The 16555-nt window shown below is 37.2% G+C and overlaps 2 protein-coding genes across 2 annotated transcripts in view; both read left to right on the top strand.

The window, feature by feature from the left end:
- Window positions 1-4170, top strand: part of LOC111589166 (collagen alpha-1(XXV) chain) — a 181943-nt gene extending 177773 nt beyond the window's left edge. The window contains exon 38 of the mRNA XM_035943763.2: window positions 1520-4170. Within this exon, the coding sequence (XP_035799656.1) occupies window positions 1520-1546 (27 nt within the window). The 3' untranslated portion in view covers window positions 1547-4170. The remainder of the gene's footprint in view (window positions 1-1519) is intronic.
- A 1727-nt stretch (window positions 4171-5897) lies between these two features.
- Window positions 5898-16336, top strand: etnppl (ethanolamine-phosphate phospho-lyase). The gene is made up of 13 exons (XM_023299946.3): window positions 5898-6029; window positions 6431-6549; window positions 6900-7059; window positions 8088-8162; window positions 8270-8363; window positions 10449-10565; window positions 11179-11261; window positions 11521-11746; window positions 12108-12262; window positions 12616-12705; window positions 14341-14471; window positions 15582-15646; window positions 15774-16336. The coding sequence occupies exons 1-13, from the start codon at window positions 5971-5973 to the stop codon at window positions 15876-15878; spliced, it is 1479 nt and encodes a 492-aa protein (XP_023155714.2). The 5' UTR covers window positions 5898-5970; the 3' UTR covers window positions 15879-16336.
- Window positions 16337-16555: the final 219 nt, after the last annotated feature.

Below are 16555 nucleotides of genomic sequence, written 5' to 3'. Positions count from 1 at the left end.
GTAAAAGAACAAATTATTTGTAAAGATGCAGATAGTTTGATGTAAATATTATTTACAGTTTTTTTTACAGTCAACGTGTAAATTATTGCATTTTTATGTGATTTAGCTAACTATTATCTGCAAATTAACAAAGGAGTGAAGCTCTGTAAAATAGGTTTCAAAAAGCGTTGATCATGTTTTATTTTCGATTCTTAATATACATAACTTTTCTTTCAAATAATGGCAAATATAAGGTAAATATTTATCTTTTTTGCTCACTTCAATACAGTAAAAAGTAATTTTACAGTTAAACATTATCAAAGAGCAAATTATTGTTTTAAAAAGTATTTACAGATTTTATTTTTACAGTCAACATGTAAATTAGCATGTTTTTGTAATTTTGCTAGTTATGTTTTGTAAAATAACAGTTTTAAAACAGTTTTTTAAAATAAATTTTAATATTTTTCTTTCAAATATTGGCATATACATGTAAAAATGTATATTTTTGTTAAATAAGGTTCAGTAGGTTAAAAATGTTTTTCAAATCCAGATTTTTACAGTTTTTTTCTCACAGTCAACATGTAAATTAATATGATTAAATATTATCTGTAATTTATCAAAATAGAGAAAAAAACGTGCATGTGTTACAGTGTAGAGTAAAATTGTAATTATCTTAAATCTGCATCTGTTTATGTAATAAATTGAAAAAGTGGACATTCGTGCTGCCAACATTTAGTTCACTCTGTCAGTTTATTGTCTTTTGTCGTGTTTCAGCTGCTCTGTGTTTGCATGAGTTTTCTGTCAAAAACAATCTCACCGTGTCAAACCAGAAACTCAAGAAATCTCAACAGCGTGAAAACATCTCCGCCTTCATGTCATTCTCTCTCCTGTGTTTTTTTTTCTTGCAGTGATCGCTCTAACCCCGAAAACGCATGGAGTTTGTAAATAATGCTTCTTTTATGGTATTTATAGTTTTTTAATGGAGAACAAGTCTAAAAGAAAAGAAGTCTATGTGTACAATGATACAAAAAGAGATAACCGTCCTGAGTTTCATGCCCTAAGCTGCTTCTACTCACATCGCCGTGTGGAAAATAAAAAAACAAAACGTGTGTGTCCGAGTTCAGATCCTCGGCTGGGCGGCAGAACTGGTCTCTTTACTCTTTGCATGGCTCAGACTGGAGCGTTGCAGCTCGGCCAGATTGGGTTGGAAGGAGGAAGCGGAGGATTTGGGAGGTGGAGGATCTGGACCGGCTCCCCTAACACCAAACGCTAGGTGTTGTGTGTTGTTTCGTCTCAACAAGCCTCATTCATGCCATTTTCTCAAAGACTAAAAAAAAAAGAAAAAGAGACTGTGCTAAGCAGAACATTGCACCCCTCCTGAAAAAGCATGAGTAGTGTACTGAAACTATATTTATATGTATTGTACATACATGTCACTGTTTTGTGGTTGGCTTCTGCAGAAAAAAACAACAACACTAACTAGAAAAAAACCTCAGAGCTTTGAATTAGTAATATCTGCTTTCCTTTAATCTTCCCTAAGGGAGTCACACCGTGGCTGGTAGCCTGAAACCGCCCCACAGAAAGTAAAGCTGTTGCTTGTTGTTGCTTTATTGTGGTGATGCCTGCAGAGGGTCAGCAGGTTTTATTCACCGTTGCACTCATGAGGCTCGGCCACACGTCTCCAGACAAGAGAGGTGGGAAGAGCTTGGCGGGCACTGACAGGAAAATCTGGGTTTTCTTTTTTTTTGGACGGGCAGTGCTTTAGGAAAACCCCTCCTCTGAGCGCAGGAATGGATTCTGAGCCTCATCGGTCTCCGTGGAGACCAGCTGGACGCTTCGAGGTCTACTGAGAGCGTTGCCAGAATGCAATCATCTATTATTTTTCTTCTTTTATTTGCTCTCATTCTTACACATTGTGTATTTTGTGTATAATAGCCTTTGGTGCCTCAAGCTTTTATTCATTCCTCTTTATCAGAAATGTACAACTTTATATCATGTTCCGAGTCAGTAGAAAAGGTGTTTTATTTCATAAAAGGTTGGATTGACACTGTTTTTCACACGAGCTGTTGGATTAGCGTGTAGCTTCACCCGCAGCCACCTCGAATGAACATCCAGCATTGTTGCAAATATGCTATTTTTTATTTTTTTTAATTATATGGGTTATTATTTGTACAGTGTTGTCAGTTCGCTGCATGTTACACAGTTATGGATTTCTTAAATGTTGAGAATAAGCGTTGATTTTAAGGAAGTGCATCCGAAGCGTTTCTTTCAAGCATCAGATTTAGCTGAACACACAGTAGCTGGTATCTCACTGCTCTTTTACACCTCGTTTATTGTCTTAAATCGGTAGAAAAACACGCAAGAAAAGCTCAGTTTGACAGATTAATTACGCAGCAGGTGGACATTCCTTATCCGATGGAGCAACAGGTTTATTTTTCACCATGTTTCGTGCGTTCAAATTGCCTTTTGCCATAGTCGCTGCTATGCAAGGTGATGCCATCATTTTTTTTTTCCAACATTACAAATATGCATTTACTGTAAGAGCAGATGTGAATATTTTATTGTGATGTGGCAGCAAAGACAGAGATTTACTTCCATTTTTTAGTGTTTTTTTTAGATTGTACAGCTCATCTCATCATTAGCAAAGAATGGATCTGTATAGATTATAATGGTGCTATCAGATAGTAGGTCAACAGCAGCTCAGTGGAAGAAATACACAACAGGTTTCTTTATTGTTGTTTATTGGAGGTTTTTTTGTGGATATATGTTGTGTTTCAGCATTTTAAGTGGTACATTATTTATTTTTCTATAATTTCTTAAATGAAGGCATTTCTCTTTTTTTTCCTTCGGTTCTAAACAGCATTCCTTTTTGGCTTCCGATGTTGATATGAAGAAATAAATTTCGGTGAAAACGGTTATGCAAAACGGTGCGACGTGAAGAAAGACCAGTGTGTGTTCACTGTGCGTTTTCTTACAGGCCTTACCATGACATGCATCGTTTTTTGTTTTCGTTTTGTGCGTCAGAAATTTGTAAAAAAACAAGAAAAAGCTAAATATGACAACAAGCGGCCTGAATGCGGACAGGCCCCCAACCAATGCAACCGTGTACAGTTACAGATTTGACAGCCTTTTTCTCACGCTTTCTCTCTTTTCTCTCTCTCTCTCTCTTTGCATTGAATGTAGTTTGATATCTGTATAGTGGATTATTAATGTACTGTTGACATGTGTGCTCATTTTGACATAAAGTGCAATTTATACTTTGGTTAATGTGTGTAGCATCGAATGCAGCTTAGACCTCTACAGCTCCATTTGCTCAGTCATGCTACTCCTGTGTACCACTACCTGGAAAGAAAAATGATTATTTACCAGAAGAAACTTACATAAACCTTGAATTAAATCTCAATTGACACGATTCTTTTTTTGCTTGTCCCTTCATGTATGTTTTCAAGTGTTATTTCCATTACTTAATACGTTTTTGCAATGTGTTTTTTTGTTTTGATTTCCAGCCTTTGTTACAGCATTTGATCTCACAAGGTGCTGTATCTTTAGCATGCGCAGCTAGTTTTTTTTAATAGATTTTTTTTTTTTATTTGGTTGATCTTTTGATGGTTTATGATTCTTTGTTGAAGTTTCAACTTTAGTGCCAAAATATTTCAAACATTTATTTCCATTTTGGTATCAACAGAGTATCTGTTTATTTGTATTATTTTTATTTTTTGCAGAAATCCTCAGAAATTCTCTGAAAAACACACCCTTTTGCCCCAATTTACTTTCAGAGTAAAAGTGTTGTAGGATAATTAAGCTACATGCGTTGTTCTTTTGCATTATTGTCAAAGAAATTGGTGTTTTGTCTAAAAATCCCACACTTCTCTACCCTCCGATGCACTGCAGCCTTACGGAAAACGTATATTGCCACATACTTTCCAGAACAAAAATGCAGACTGTAGCAAAAACAATAATAATAAAAAAGCAAAATCCACTTTGTGGTTTATCTGAGTTCTGATTGATTTTTTTGGGGTTGTGGTAAATGTTCAATTTCTGTTCTGCATTTGTGTTATGTCTTTTTTTTTACCCACTTGATTGACATTTCTTTGAGGACCCTTGTGTTCACACATTATATTTCAAGTTGACATTTCATATGACTGTACTGTTGGAGCCAAATAAACACAGTCTTTCAAAAACATCAAAAAACAGACGTGTTTTTATTGGTCATTTCCATTCCTTGTCTTTTGTATTAGAAAAACTGGAGCTAATGACTAAAAATCTGTGCAGATCCAACTGTTTATTGCACATATCCAACAGATAAAAGGAATTCTCTTTATGCATCTGCCAACAAAAACTATTTTATAAACTGATATGGTATGTATATATGCATTATGAAACAGCATAAAATGGTTTTAATGATGTAGAATTATTGGCTCCCCCTTCTGGCAGTGAAGGTAATTACACAAATACTATTGTCCTGCATGCTTATCCTGCATGCTTCAATGGCATTCCTTTAGTTTTTCAAACTGCACTCTCTCTCTCTCTCTCAATGCCAGGTTTTGCTTTCATCTGGAGAATCAGAAACTTTTCTTGGATATAATGGTTAATGATTCTGCCAGCTGATGTGACAAACCAATGATTGGTGTCTGGTAAAATGTGTTAATTGAGCCAACACTGGAGCGTTGCCTCAGAAACCACATTTAAAACTCTGGCAAACTGTGAAATACAAATAGATTTACCTGTGCTTCGTGTAAACTGGTTTGGTTTGAATGCAGCAGATGCTAATTTGCATTTAAATGTTTAGAATCAGGATTGTGCTTTTAACCACTAGATTTATCTTGTCGAACAAATTTAAATGGTTTAAAGTAATCTCAGCTGTAGAAATATGTGAACATACCGAACTTAAAAGACAGGTGTTGTATTTTCTGCACCTCTTTTGCATGAAATTGACATCTAACTTTGTGCAAATCGGGGCGTCCAGCTTTTAAACTTCTAAATTAACCGTTGTAGATCTAAAATTATGTCAACCGTTGGGGGTGAATTGGACCAACATGGCGGCGCGCTCGGAAACTAATTTTCATTACGGTTCAGTAAAATGTGTTTCTGAAAATAATTAAGCCAAGAAATACGTTACGCAGTCCGTAACACTTCACAGTGACATTTAGCAAATGCATTTAGATGACTTTTACAGGATGCAGCATTTTTTTTAAATTAGTTTTTGCATTTAGTTTTAATTTTCCAGCAATTTCTGCTCATATACAGCATCCAAATAAAACTAAACAGTAATAATAATGATAATATTTGAAGGAAATATTAGATAATTGCTAAAGGTCTTTGCTAAGCTGTGATACTTTATAGAAGTGGTTTAACCTGAGTGCTGATTTCTTGTTTATAAAGGTAGTGTCCAAGTGTCAACAACTTAACTAGTTGAGTAAATGACAAGCAAAAAATGCCAAAGAGAAGGTTTCCGAGTGAGTTATCATGTTGATCCGATTTAAAATGCAGGAGCAGGGAGCCTCTGAATGAAGCGATGTTGGACCAACATGGTGGCTCGTTCTGAAAACATTGAGAAATGAGTTACACAATAACACTTTACAGTGACACCCAGCGACTGCATTTAAATTATTTTTACAGGATGCAGTAAATTTTTAAATTATTTTTTACATTTAGTTTTAACTTTCCAGCGGTTTCTGCTCATATACAGCATCCAAATAAAGCAAAGCATTTTTTAAGGAAATGTTAGAACATTGTGGGAGATTCTTGCTTAGTTGTGTTGCTTTACAGAAAAATGTAACCTGAATGCTAATTTCTTGTTGACTAAGTGTCAAGTGCATTCAAGTGTAAATGACATGCAGAAAATGTGCAAACAAGTGCAGTCTTACATGTCAATTTTTTGCGCAATTTTGGCCTCTTTGGGATTCCATACAGGAGAGCTGCGCTATAAAGCCGGTTGACTCTGTCCCAAGCAGAGGATCGTTGAGCGTCTTCCAGCTGAGCATTATCAACATGTCGACAGAGAAACTGAACAAGAAGAAGACGATAGACCTGAGAAAGAAGCACATTGGGTGAGAAAACAGAAATTGTGCTCTCATGAATAGTTTCCAGTCAAGTTCAGAGATTAAAAACCAAACAGCGGTAGAATAGATTAATGTACACTACTGAAGTTATCTAAGACTTCTTCTGTGGACACTTAGAACGTTGTTTAAATTGTGAAAACGAAATTGTAAGAACATTGGTAGGATTTTTTTTTTTAAGGTTAATAAGCGTAGCTATTTCAATAACATTTCAGTTTTTCAAAATACGGTGCAGCTGCAGTAGTAGTTCATTTGTGTGTCATATAATAATGTCATTTTACAGCTGTGCCCACTCATTGTATCATAACATCTTTTTATAGCTGCCATATAACATATACACAGTTGAACCGGAGTTTGCACAGCTGTCACTCTTATTTTTTGCTCCACTGTAGGCCATCTTGTAAGATTTTCTTCAGCCATGACCCCATCAAGATCATCCAAGCCAAAGGCCAGTATATGTATGATGAGACGGGACAGCGCTACTTGGACTGCATCAACAACGTGGCTCATGGTGAGAACACTTACATCACCTCCACCTTAACAACAAAACATGAAAGACTAGTTTTCTGTAAGTGTTGGGCTGGAGGTGTTCCAGAGGTTTCACTGGAATGTATAATTAGAGACCTGACAAACTGCACTAATGAGTTGTGTTTATAAACCTGCACCTAAAATAACTTAAAGCTGCACGACTTGCAGGAGCAGCAATGCAAACCTTAACGCTTTCTGACCTGGATTCTTTCATTTCAGCCCCCAGTTATGTGCCTTTGCTGTCACGACACGTTTCTTCATGACTAGCTATAAAAAGCAGTTGTTTTTGTTCTTTCTAATCCTGTGTGCATCCTTTTTATCCCCTTTTCTCAGTGGGTCACTGTCACCCAGATGTGGTGAAGGCAGGAGCTCAGCAGATGGAACAACTCAATACCAACACACGTTTCTTGCATGATAATCTCGTCCTGTACGCCCAGAAGCTGCAGGCCACGCTGCCCGACAAGCTGTCTGTGTGCTACTTTGTCAACTCAGGGTGAGTCTGAATGTTTTTCATACTCTCCAAACACGTAAAACGGCGTGAAGGAAAACCTGTTTTTCAATCGACTGGGGCTCAGTGCAGATAATGAGGAGATTTATGTCTCATCTTAAACCAACTTTGAACTGAAGCAGCACAACAGGAACGACAAATTTCTGCAGAAAACGGCTCTGAAGCACAGGAAATTATAAGATGGAGTCAAAGGATAACTGGAATTAACAAAAACATGTGTTTAGGGGGAGGAAAAGTGCATCATAACCCTCTATTAGTCTGAATTATCAGGTCAGGCAAAATGAAAAACAACAGCAATAATATTAGCTTCTTTAACAGCTTATTTGAACATAAAAAAGGCAAAGTTCTTAAAGAAATCTTACATAATTTGATGCACATCCAGCACTATTTGCCTCCTAATACCCTTTCAGTCTGGCATGGTTACTTATTTACCCTCCTTTGCTGCACCTCTGCAGTGTGTACAGGAATTATCTGGTCTAGGGCAATATAGTTGCAGATAATAATCCATATACACTCAGACAGACCTTGAGGGAAAACAGAGGCTTTGTTCAGCATCTGTACAATAGTACAAAAGTGCACTTTGACAGATAGACCCCATATAATACAGAGCCAAACTCATCTGGACACTGTGCTTTTTTTTAACGTCTGGCTCTGAATTCTAGTTTGGATTCCTTAGATAGTTGCTCAGTACATAAAAAAAACAGCACAGATGTCTGATGTCAAGGCTTGTTTTGCTTAGTAAATGGGTTTTAATTAGGGAGAGGCAGCAGAATGGGTTCATTCAAGTAGGAAGCAGCTTTTAAATGGTGCAAGAACTTGTTTCTAAGATGTGAAAAGACACGTGCATCACTAAGGTTTTACCTCCTAATTTATTCACCACTGATAAAAATCCCCATATACCCTCTTATTTGGAACTGAAGCCGCCAAGTTTTGTCTGTGGCATGCGTGGCTTCTCCTGTGTGTTTTGTGGTGACTGAGTAACTCACAGTAACCCTTGATCCTTTGAACTTCAGCTCCGAAGCCAATGACCTTGCTCTCCGACTGGCGCGGCAGTACAGCGGCCACAAAGACATCATCACACTGGAAAAGTAGGTGGAAGTATGTCAATGATATTGAGGAGTGAAAGTCTTTGTATCTCATTGTTTTATTGGATGCACTGTTCTTATCAGGGGAAGTGACTGATTTGTGTTTGCAGTGCGTACCACGGGCACATCTCGTCGCTCATCGACATCAGTCCGTATAAGTTCCACCAGCTGTCGGATGCTGAGCTGAATCCATTTGTGCATGTGGTGAGTGTGTTTTCTCCCCTTGTGCACTATTAAAACACCATGACTCAGCTCGCTCTGCTGGCTTTTTGGCAGGCAGCTGCAGCAGCAAGAGACGGGAGAAGCAACGACAGCCTGAGTTCATTCAACAGGGTGCAAGGTGCAACCAGAGTGCCTCACTGTTGGTGTCAGAGGCAACGGTTTAGCTGAAAACATAGGATATTATTAACCAAGCAGTCCAAGAGCAGCTCATTCTAGTGTAGCACCATGTCAGAGTTGTCAAGAAAACAGAAAATTAAAGAACAATCCAAGGTTTTGTTCTGTTTTAGCCAAAAGATAGTCATTGTTTGTGAAGTAGGTGAAAAAAAGTAGCAAAAAAGATGTAGATATATCCAGTATCCAGTAACTTACACATGTAAGTTACTGTGTAAGTAAGTAAATTCCCTTATTTTTAAGAAAAATAAGGGAACCAATGTACAAAAGAACGTGCAATAATCATGTAAAATTGTGCTTGTTGAAGAAATACGGCAGCAAAGTTGACGATATTTACAGTAAAGGTGCAAAATCACCGGTATTTATAGTATAAAGGAGTATTTTAAAAGTACTGTGTTAAAACACAGCTAATAATAAGCAGAAACGTGGTTGCTTGGTCCTGGTAGATCAGGATTAATAGTTTTATTGCACAGTTGAGTTGATTCTAGCACTTTGTAAATAACTGTCTCATCTTTTATTTAATCAGATCAAATTTACATATTGTGCATTTTTTTTCTTTTTATTAAGCATGCAATCACTTCAATTAATTTTTTTTATATACTTCCTTGGTAGCTTACCAGGTAGTTTAACTTAAAAGCCTGCAGTTGTTATACTGATGGAAAAAAATACTTTAGAATTGTCCTGTAATGGTTGTTGTCTAGGGCTGCACAGTGGCGTAGTGGTTAGCACTTTCGCCTTGCAGCGAGAAGATCCCTGGTTCGCGTCCCGGCTTTCCCGGGATCCTTCTGCATGGAGTTTGCATGTTCTCCCTGTGCATGCGTGGGTTTTCTCCGGGTACTCCGGCTTCCTCCCACAGTCCAAAAATATGCTGAGGTTAATTGATCATTCTAAATTGCCCGTAGGTGTGAATGTGTGAGTGCTTGTTTGTCTTTGTATGTGGCCCTGCGACAGACTGGTGACCTGTCCAGGGTGTCCCCTGCCTTCACCCGAGTCACCTGGGATAGGCTCCAGCCCCCCCGCGACCCTAATGAGGATTAAGCGGTGTATAGATAATGGATGGATGGATGGTTGTTGTCTATATGTTGGTTCAAAATACTTTTAGCATCCAATAATAGGCTAAGAAACATAATAAATAATAAGACAAAATTATGTCATTTTCATGTGAAGAGCCACTTCAACTGATTAAATGTTGATTCAAAATGGTGAAGTGCCCTAATCACGTGGTAAAATTGTGTTTTTTGGCTCATATCTGGGCTACAAATTGGGACATATCTGCTTCTACTTCAACCATTTTGTCACTGAGAAGTCATACAAATGCTTTATTATATTCCTGCAGCACGCCTTTAAATTTAACTAAGCTGTATTTTTGTTTGTTTTTTTTTCTCAAAAGGGCAATAATGAGGATGTTTTGCTACCATAATCTCATTTGAATATGGCACAGAAACACTGGAGTGAAGGAAAACTTGTGTCAAAATGAGCTAAAATTAGAATTGTGATCTTTTGCTATATGTCAAAGTTGGAACGGTTGAGTTTGACTGCATGTTTTATTCATGATCACAGACACTCAGGAATCAAACTGCAGGTCAGATAGTAGTGTATGTCAGTGGAGATGACTATATATGTATACTTGTATGTTCAAATGAAGGCTTGTTTAATTCTTTAGAGCACAAAGTGAGGACATGATCGTATTTTTGAACACTTTAATCATTGTTAGACTGATGACATTTTACATCAACTTTGAAAATCTGAAGAAATTTGCTTAAATTGTTTAAACTGTCTCCAGCTGTGAGACCCTCCTTTGACTGATGACAACTTTTCCAACTCAAAACTCAGAACGAACACACAATGTGGATTTGTGGCACTTTAGTAATCGTCGCAACTTGTTGTCGCCTGCAGGCTCCCAGCCCAGATGTGTACAGAGGCAAATACAGAGCGGACCACTTCGATCCTGCGACGGCGTACGCAGATGAAGTCAAGGATATAATCGAAAAAGTCCACAAGAAAGGAGGAAAGGTACGGTTTGTGCCTGATATGTGTTGTCAGAGGAAGACTGTACGGCTGATTGATGATAGTGTGTGTCAGAGAACTGCGATACTGATGGAATGAGCAGCACATGAGGATTTGTTTCTTCATTTTATACACAGAAAAATGCTTTGATGGTTGCTGGAATCTGTGAGTTCAATTGTCTCCAACCACAGACATTTTAATTAATCAGCACTCATGATATTTTCTACCTATTCTTTCTTCATTCTCAGGTTCAGGCCGAGGACTTTTAGGGTCAAATCCCAGATCCCTGCTTGATTGTGGAGCATCTCCAGAGCCGAGAAGGACGATTTCAGCTCAGATATTATACAAAACATCTTTGGAAGTGTGTGTGAGACTGTGCTCTTGTCAACAGATTTTCTCCCCTCAGTGTCCTACAGTAGCATTCATGACTGTGCAAGACCGTTTCTCGACTGCCTCACTCTTGTTTTTGCGTTGCCAGCTGAAAAGTGAAGCAACAGGCTGATGAAAGAGGTCAAGGATGCCAGGACACCTCCCCCCTGTTTTTTTGTTTTTGTTTTTGTTTTTTTTTTTTAGTTTGGCTTTAGATTGATAGACCTGCTATGTTTTTCCTCTCGTGCAGATTGCTGCGTTTATTGCCGAGTCATTGCAGAGTTGCGGCGGTCAGGTCATTCCCCCCGCCGGTTATTTCCAGCATGTGGCAGAGTAAGTAGCAGGGATTGATGTTCATACTCGACGACAGAGTGTTTTTAAACTGCTTTTGAGGTTCGGAGGTATGTTAGACCTGCAGATTTTGCTTTTGGCAAAAACAAATGCTCAAGTTTTTAGCTGCTGCGCCTGACTTTTGATGATAAATGAAGTGTTTCTTCAGTATATGCTCTTTAACCCCACAGTTCTGTTGTTTTGTGTACATTTTTGAGCGTCTTTGCCTGATTATCTGGAAGGTTTTTCTGCCCCTCCGCAGACATGTCCATAAGGCAGGAGGGCTTTTTATTGCAGATGAAGTCCAGGTCGGTTTTGGGCGAGTTGGCACAAATTTCTGGGCCTTCCAGCTTCAAGGAGAAGACTTCGTGCCCGATATTGTTACGATGGGAAAACCCATCGGCAACGGTCATCCCATGTCATGTGTGGTGACGACCAAAGAGGTGGCGGAGGCCTTCATGTCATCTGGAATGGAGTATTTCAATACAGTAAGAGCATGATGCAGAAGTGGTGCAAACATGACTAGAACTGGCACTGACCCGACATCATCCTTGACGCTCTTGTCCATATTTGCAGAGCGCATCAACACATCTGTTTCCCACATTATGTTGAAAAATACATTCCGTTCAAGGCAGATTTTTTCTGCCGACTGTCTCATGTTGCAGTCATTTCCCATGAATGAAAAAAACAGCTTTTTCCTGTCATGTTGGATATATTTTCAGTCATATTGAGCAGTTAGTTCTCTTTTGGTCTCTTATAAAACAATTCAGCAATGAAAAAATAATGATTTGGTGATTTTAAAAGTTTAAAGTGTGAACCTAATCTTGGTGTTTCCTCTTGTTTTGTCAGTTCGGCGGTAACCCGGTGTCCTGTGCCATCGGTCTGGCCGTGCTGGACGTGATTGTGAAAGAGGATCTGCAGGGTAATGCTCTGCGAGTGGGGCAACACCTGACTGATCTGCTGGAAAAGCAGAAAGAGAAGCATCCACTCATCGGAGACATCAGGTGAACAAACACAGACAGTTACAATGCAGCAGATTATTACTGCAGTCTGTGAAGTTGATCCAGAACACTGGTGATTATGACAGTTTTTAATTCATGCAGCTCGTGTCCCTGCAAATCCTGGATAGTGAAATATTTGCACTGCCTGTCTCTGTTTCTGTGAAATATTTACTTCAACTGTTGAATACTTACTGTTTATATTAAAAGAAAAAAATGCGACAGTGAAAAATGACCTTGATTCAGAAAAGGTTTCAGGATCAAAACACACGTGAAATAGCATTAGCATTTCTGAGAATTAATAAATGTGTATATAGCGTGTCAGACAAGATTAAACCTAATTGTGTCACCTCCTGCAGGGGTTGTGGTCTCTTTGTTGGAGTGGAGCTTGTGAGGGACAGATTGACGCTCACTCCTGCCACAGCAGAGGCCCAAGAAGTCATATATAAGTAAGTTGAAGTGTCACCTTATATCATATTGGCCTATTTCAACCACAAAGGCTGCTAAAGGCTAAACTACTCTGCAGCATTCTCTATTGAGAAATCAGCATTTATAGTTGCTCGCCTCATATCATACAGAAGACTGATTAATTTAATTGGGATAAGATAATAAATCATCCAATCTAATCCATCATTTTCGTTCAAATTTTTCCCAATTTTAGACTTAACTTTACTGCATGAACATCTATAGTACCAGACTTCATTGAAAATATTGAAATTTTTCCACAAGACTTTATGTAGTTCTAGTTTAACAACACAAACATCTATGGCACCTTACTTTACTCAAAATAGGCCAGCTTTTATCCCTGACTTTATTCAGTCCTTAAATGGTTGCATAGGCATCTATAGTACCAGACTTCATTCAAAATATGCCCAATTTTAAACCTTACTTAGTCACAGCATGCATGGCCACATAAACATTTATAGTACCAGACTTCATTCAAAATATTTACAATTTTCGATTTCAGTTATTGTGTGACTGCAATGAGAAAGTGACTCCTTTGTCATTAGTCATATCTAATTTTTAGATAAAAATATTGTTTCGAGCAGCTTCAAAAGAAAGATTGCTTTGAAGTTCAGCTGAAGCTAGGTGAGAGTGATTGGTCATTATAATAAATCCTGCATAGTGCGATATAATTGTTCTGCGTATAAGATAAGATCAAATGAAACATTACTGATCCTGAAGGCAATTCTTGTGCCAGATATTGCTCAAAAAAATGGAAATGATAACATGAGAATAAATGCAGTGCCGAGCTAAAAAACAGTAAGATATGAGTATGAAGCATCACTGAAAATAGAATAAATAATCTAAAATAAGACTGGAATTGAAAAATGTAAAGTATTGCTGAAATGAACTAATATTGCACATGAACAAGAAATATTACTCATGAAATTGAGATTCTGCACCTGAAAAAAATCGTGTTACACATGATACTGAAACTGACATTGTACAAACTATTGAGAAAAGCATTTATTTTACAATTTATAAATATTATCGTGAAACAGCCTGAGTTCTGTTGAAGAAATCATTCAAAATCCTGTTCTAAAGTTGGCTGCAGAGAAATAATGTTTACTTTAAATGACCAAAAATGATATGACACTGGAATCATATGATTGTAAATAAGCCTTTAAGTGGTAAGTATATATCTTTTTGTTCTACACAAAATGCAAATTATGTGTGGCTTTCCTAAAATACAAAAAAAATCAGACATTAACACATAATTAATAATGCTTTGAGAATAAATGAGTTTCATATAGTACTTATAATATTATTTATATAGCACCAAGTAGTAGTTGTAGCAGTTTATTCTTGTATCTTGCATCTCTCACATGTTAAATATGTCGGTAGGATGAAGGTTAGGATTCATTGTCAACTTTTTAAAACCCTTTATTTTTCTTTCTTTTTTTTTTTTTTTACTGCAGACACTTTAAGTGGCAGTTTGTTGCAGCAGGAGGATCTCAGGTGTAATTAATAGCACTAATTAGGGCTGATTCCATTCTGAGCTGCTGCTACTGAGTTTACTGTGCGTTTACTGCAAAATGTCTGCATTTTAGTTACTTTACACAATCCACATTTTGCTCCAGGCTAAAGGAGCAGCACATCCTTCTCAGTGCTGATGGACCTCATCGCAATGTGCTCAAGTTTAAGCCGCCGCTGTGTTTCACGACGGAGGACGCTGAGCTGGTGGTGGAGAAAATCGACCTCATTCTTACAGGTATTTTGAAATATGCCTCCGTGTTTCTGGCTCGTGCACCATCTAAAACAGGGGTGTCAAGCATGTGGCCCGCGGGCCAAAACCGGCCCACCAGAGGATCCAGTCCGACCTTGTAAAGTGTAAAAATTACAGAGAAGACATTAACTGCAGATTGTAAATGTGTAAAATCATACATTTAAAATAATTTCTAAACCATGAGAAGTTGCTTTGATCATGAAACAAAATACTATTTCTCATTGTTCTTTTGTCATTTTGTGTCTTTTTTTGTGTTTTTGTAATATTTTGTCTTGTGTTTTTTTTTTGTCTGACTTTTGCCGTTTGTCTCATATTTTTGTTGTGTTGTTTCTCGCTTTGTCGTTCTGTGCTAGTCTGTCTTGTGTTTTTTGTCTTATTTTTGTCATTTTTTGTTTTGCTTGATTCCTTGTTTCAAGCATCATTTTTGTTTTTTTGTATTTTCCTTTTGGCTCGCTTATGTTGTTTGTCTATTTTTTTGTTATTTTGTTTCTCACTTTTGTCATTTTTTGTCTCCTTTGTGTCATTTGTGCAATTTTTTGTCTCGTTTTTGTCATTTGTCCATTTTTTTTGTTGCTTTGTAACTTTTTTGTCTTTTTTTTGTTTTGTCATTTTGTTTTTCTCTTTTGTCGTTTTGTCTCATTTTTCAAATATTTTGTCTTGTTTTTGTTTTTTGTCTGATTTTTGTCATATTGATCATAAAGTAAAATACTATACTGTTCAGTTCCAGATACCTGTGACTAAATGTTGTGTTCCTTTGTAGACACTCTGTGATCTGTAAGTTTTAATGTGTAAATGATACCGAGGCATAATGTTGTTGAAATTGAATTTATTTTTCTTAAAAAAATTCAGGTTGTTCATCATGTTTTGTAAAAAGATAATTCCTTAAATGTGAGTATTTTTTGCATGAAAACAAAGGAAAACTTTGGAGTTGTTGTTGTGATTTATAGGTTATTGTGGTATGATTCAACTGGTCCGACCCTGAATGTGGAGCCTGAATTAAAATGTGTTTGACACCCCTGATCTAAAAGGATCAAGGTGTGTAATAGTAGATAAGGAGGAGAGCATTCAGTCTGATGTGTGACTTTGTATCTGCAGAACTGGAGGAAGCGTTGAAGCTGCACGACGCACCGAATGTTGAGAATGAAAGCAGTAAAAGAAAAGTAAGTCTTTCCATGTTTTCATACACACAGACACAACTGGTTTTTTTTTTAAATACAAAGGATCTGATTCAATTTCCACAGTTTTTTCCGTTCACTGATTTTCATTTGTTCACGGTTTTATCTCAAGCTGCCGACTGATGAAAACGGACACCAGTATGGTTTAATACACAGCAGAGGGAGCAGTCAAGGAGTTTCTCAGCAAACCACTCAAAACAAACGCCTCAAGACATAAAGCTGCCTGGGAACAAACACTTGATCTTTATCAGGAAAGAACTGATAAAGGACCGTATACTCTCTGGAAAAGGAATAAAAGGTGCCTTAGCATGAAATCTAATGAAAAAAATCTTAATATACTGTATATCTATGAGATTGCAGTGTCTTCTCAGGTATTGTTTTTAAATTACTCTTAGGAATCAAGCTACTTATTGAGCATATTAACATGTGTATTATGACTTGGTGCAGGTTATTATGCAACTTATTAATCTACACAACTTGTATTTAAATTTTTGCCAATATTCATGTGATTTTTTTTTTATTGAATTACAATTTTAGTACATAAAGCATGTATGTCAAAATATGCCATGGTGCCTTTATGTGAATTTAGCCTTAAAATGCAGCTTTAATTGTTATAAAGCATGAAATACATGTGTTAAACAAATGCCACTGAAATAAATCAATATATGTATGTAATACCTAGTTGATTTAAAATGAAATTTTAGACAATTGTTCACTCAAATGCATGGGAGATATGAAAGCATACACCTGTACTGTATCTGTTTCACTCAACCAAACATTAACACAAGTCTGCAGTTGTTTACCAAAGTTCAGTAACAGAAACTTACAGAGCGCCAGAAGGGACATGGAGGAAAAAAAAAACAGGAAGAATCCCGAGAAACTTTTGCGAGATCT

This window comes from Amphiprion ocellaris, chromosome 23 (genome assembly GCF_022539595.1).
Source record: "Amphiprion ocellaris isolate individual 3 ecotype Okinawa chromosome 23, ASM2253959v1, whole genome shotgun sequence".
Taxonomy (NCBI): domain Eukaryota; kingdom Metazoa; phylum Chordata; class Actinopteri; family Pomacentridae; genus Amphiprion; species Amphiprion ocellaris.
The sequence above is the reverse complement of the archived record's forward strand: the minus strand, read 5'-3'. Positions and strand labels throughout refer to the sequence as shown.

Bases quoted from the DNA above. Each gene is read 5' to 3' on its own strand.
- etnppl (XM_023299946.3), top strand. From the start codon at position 5,971: ATGTCGACAGAGAAACTGAACAAGAAGAAGACGATAGACCTGAGAAAG. The intron at 10,566-11,178 runs GTACGGTTTGTG...CCTCTCGTGCAG, and splicing joins TCCACAAGAAAGGAGGAAAG to ATTGCTGCGTTTATTGCCGA. The intron at 11,262-11,520 runs GTAAGTAGCAGG...GCCCCTCCGCAG, and splicing joins TATTTCCAGCATGTGGCAGA to ACATGTCCATAAGGCAGGAG.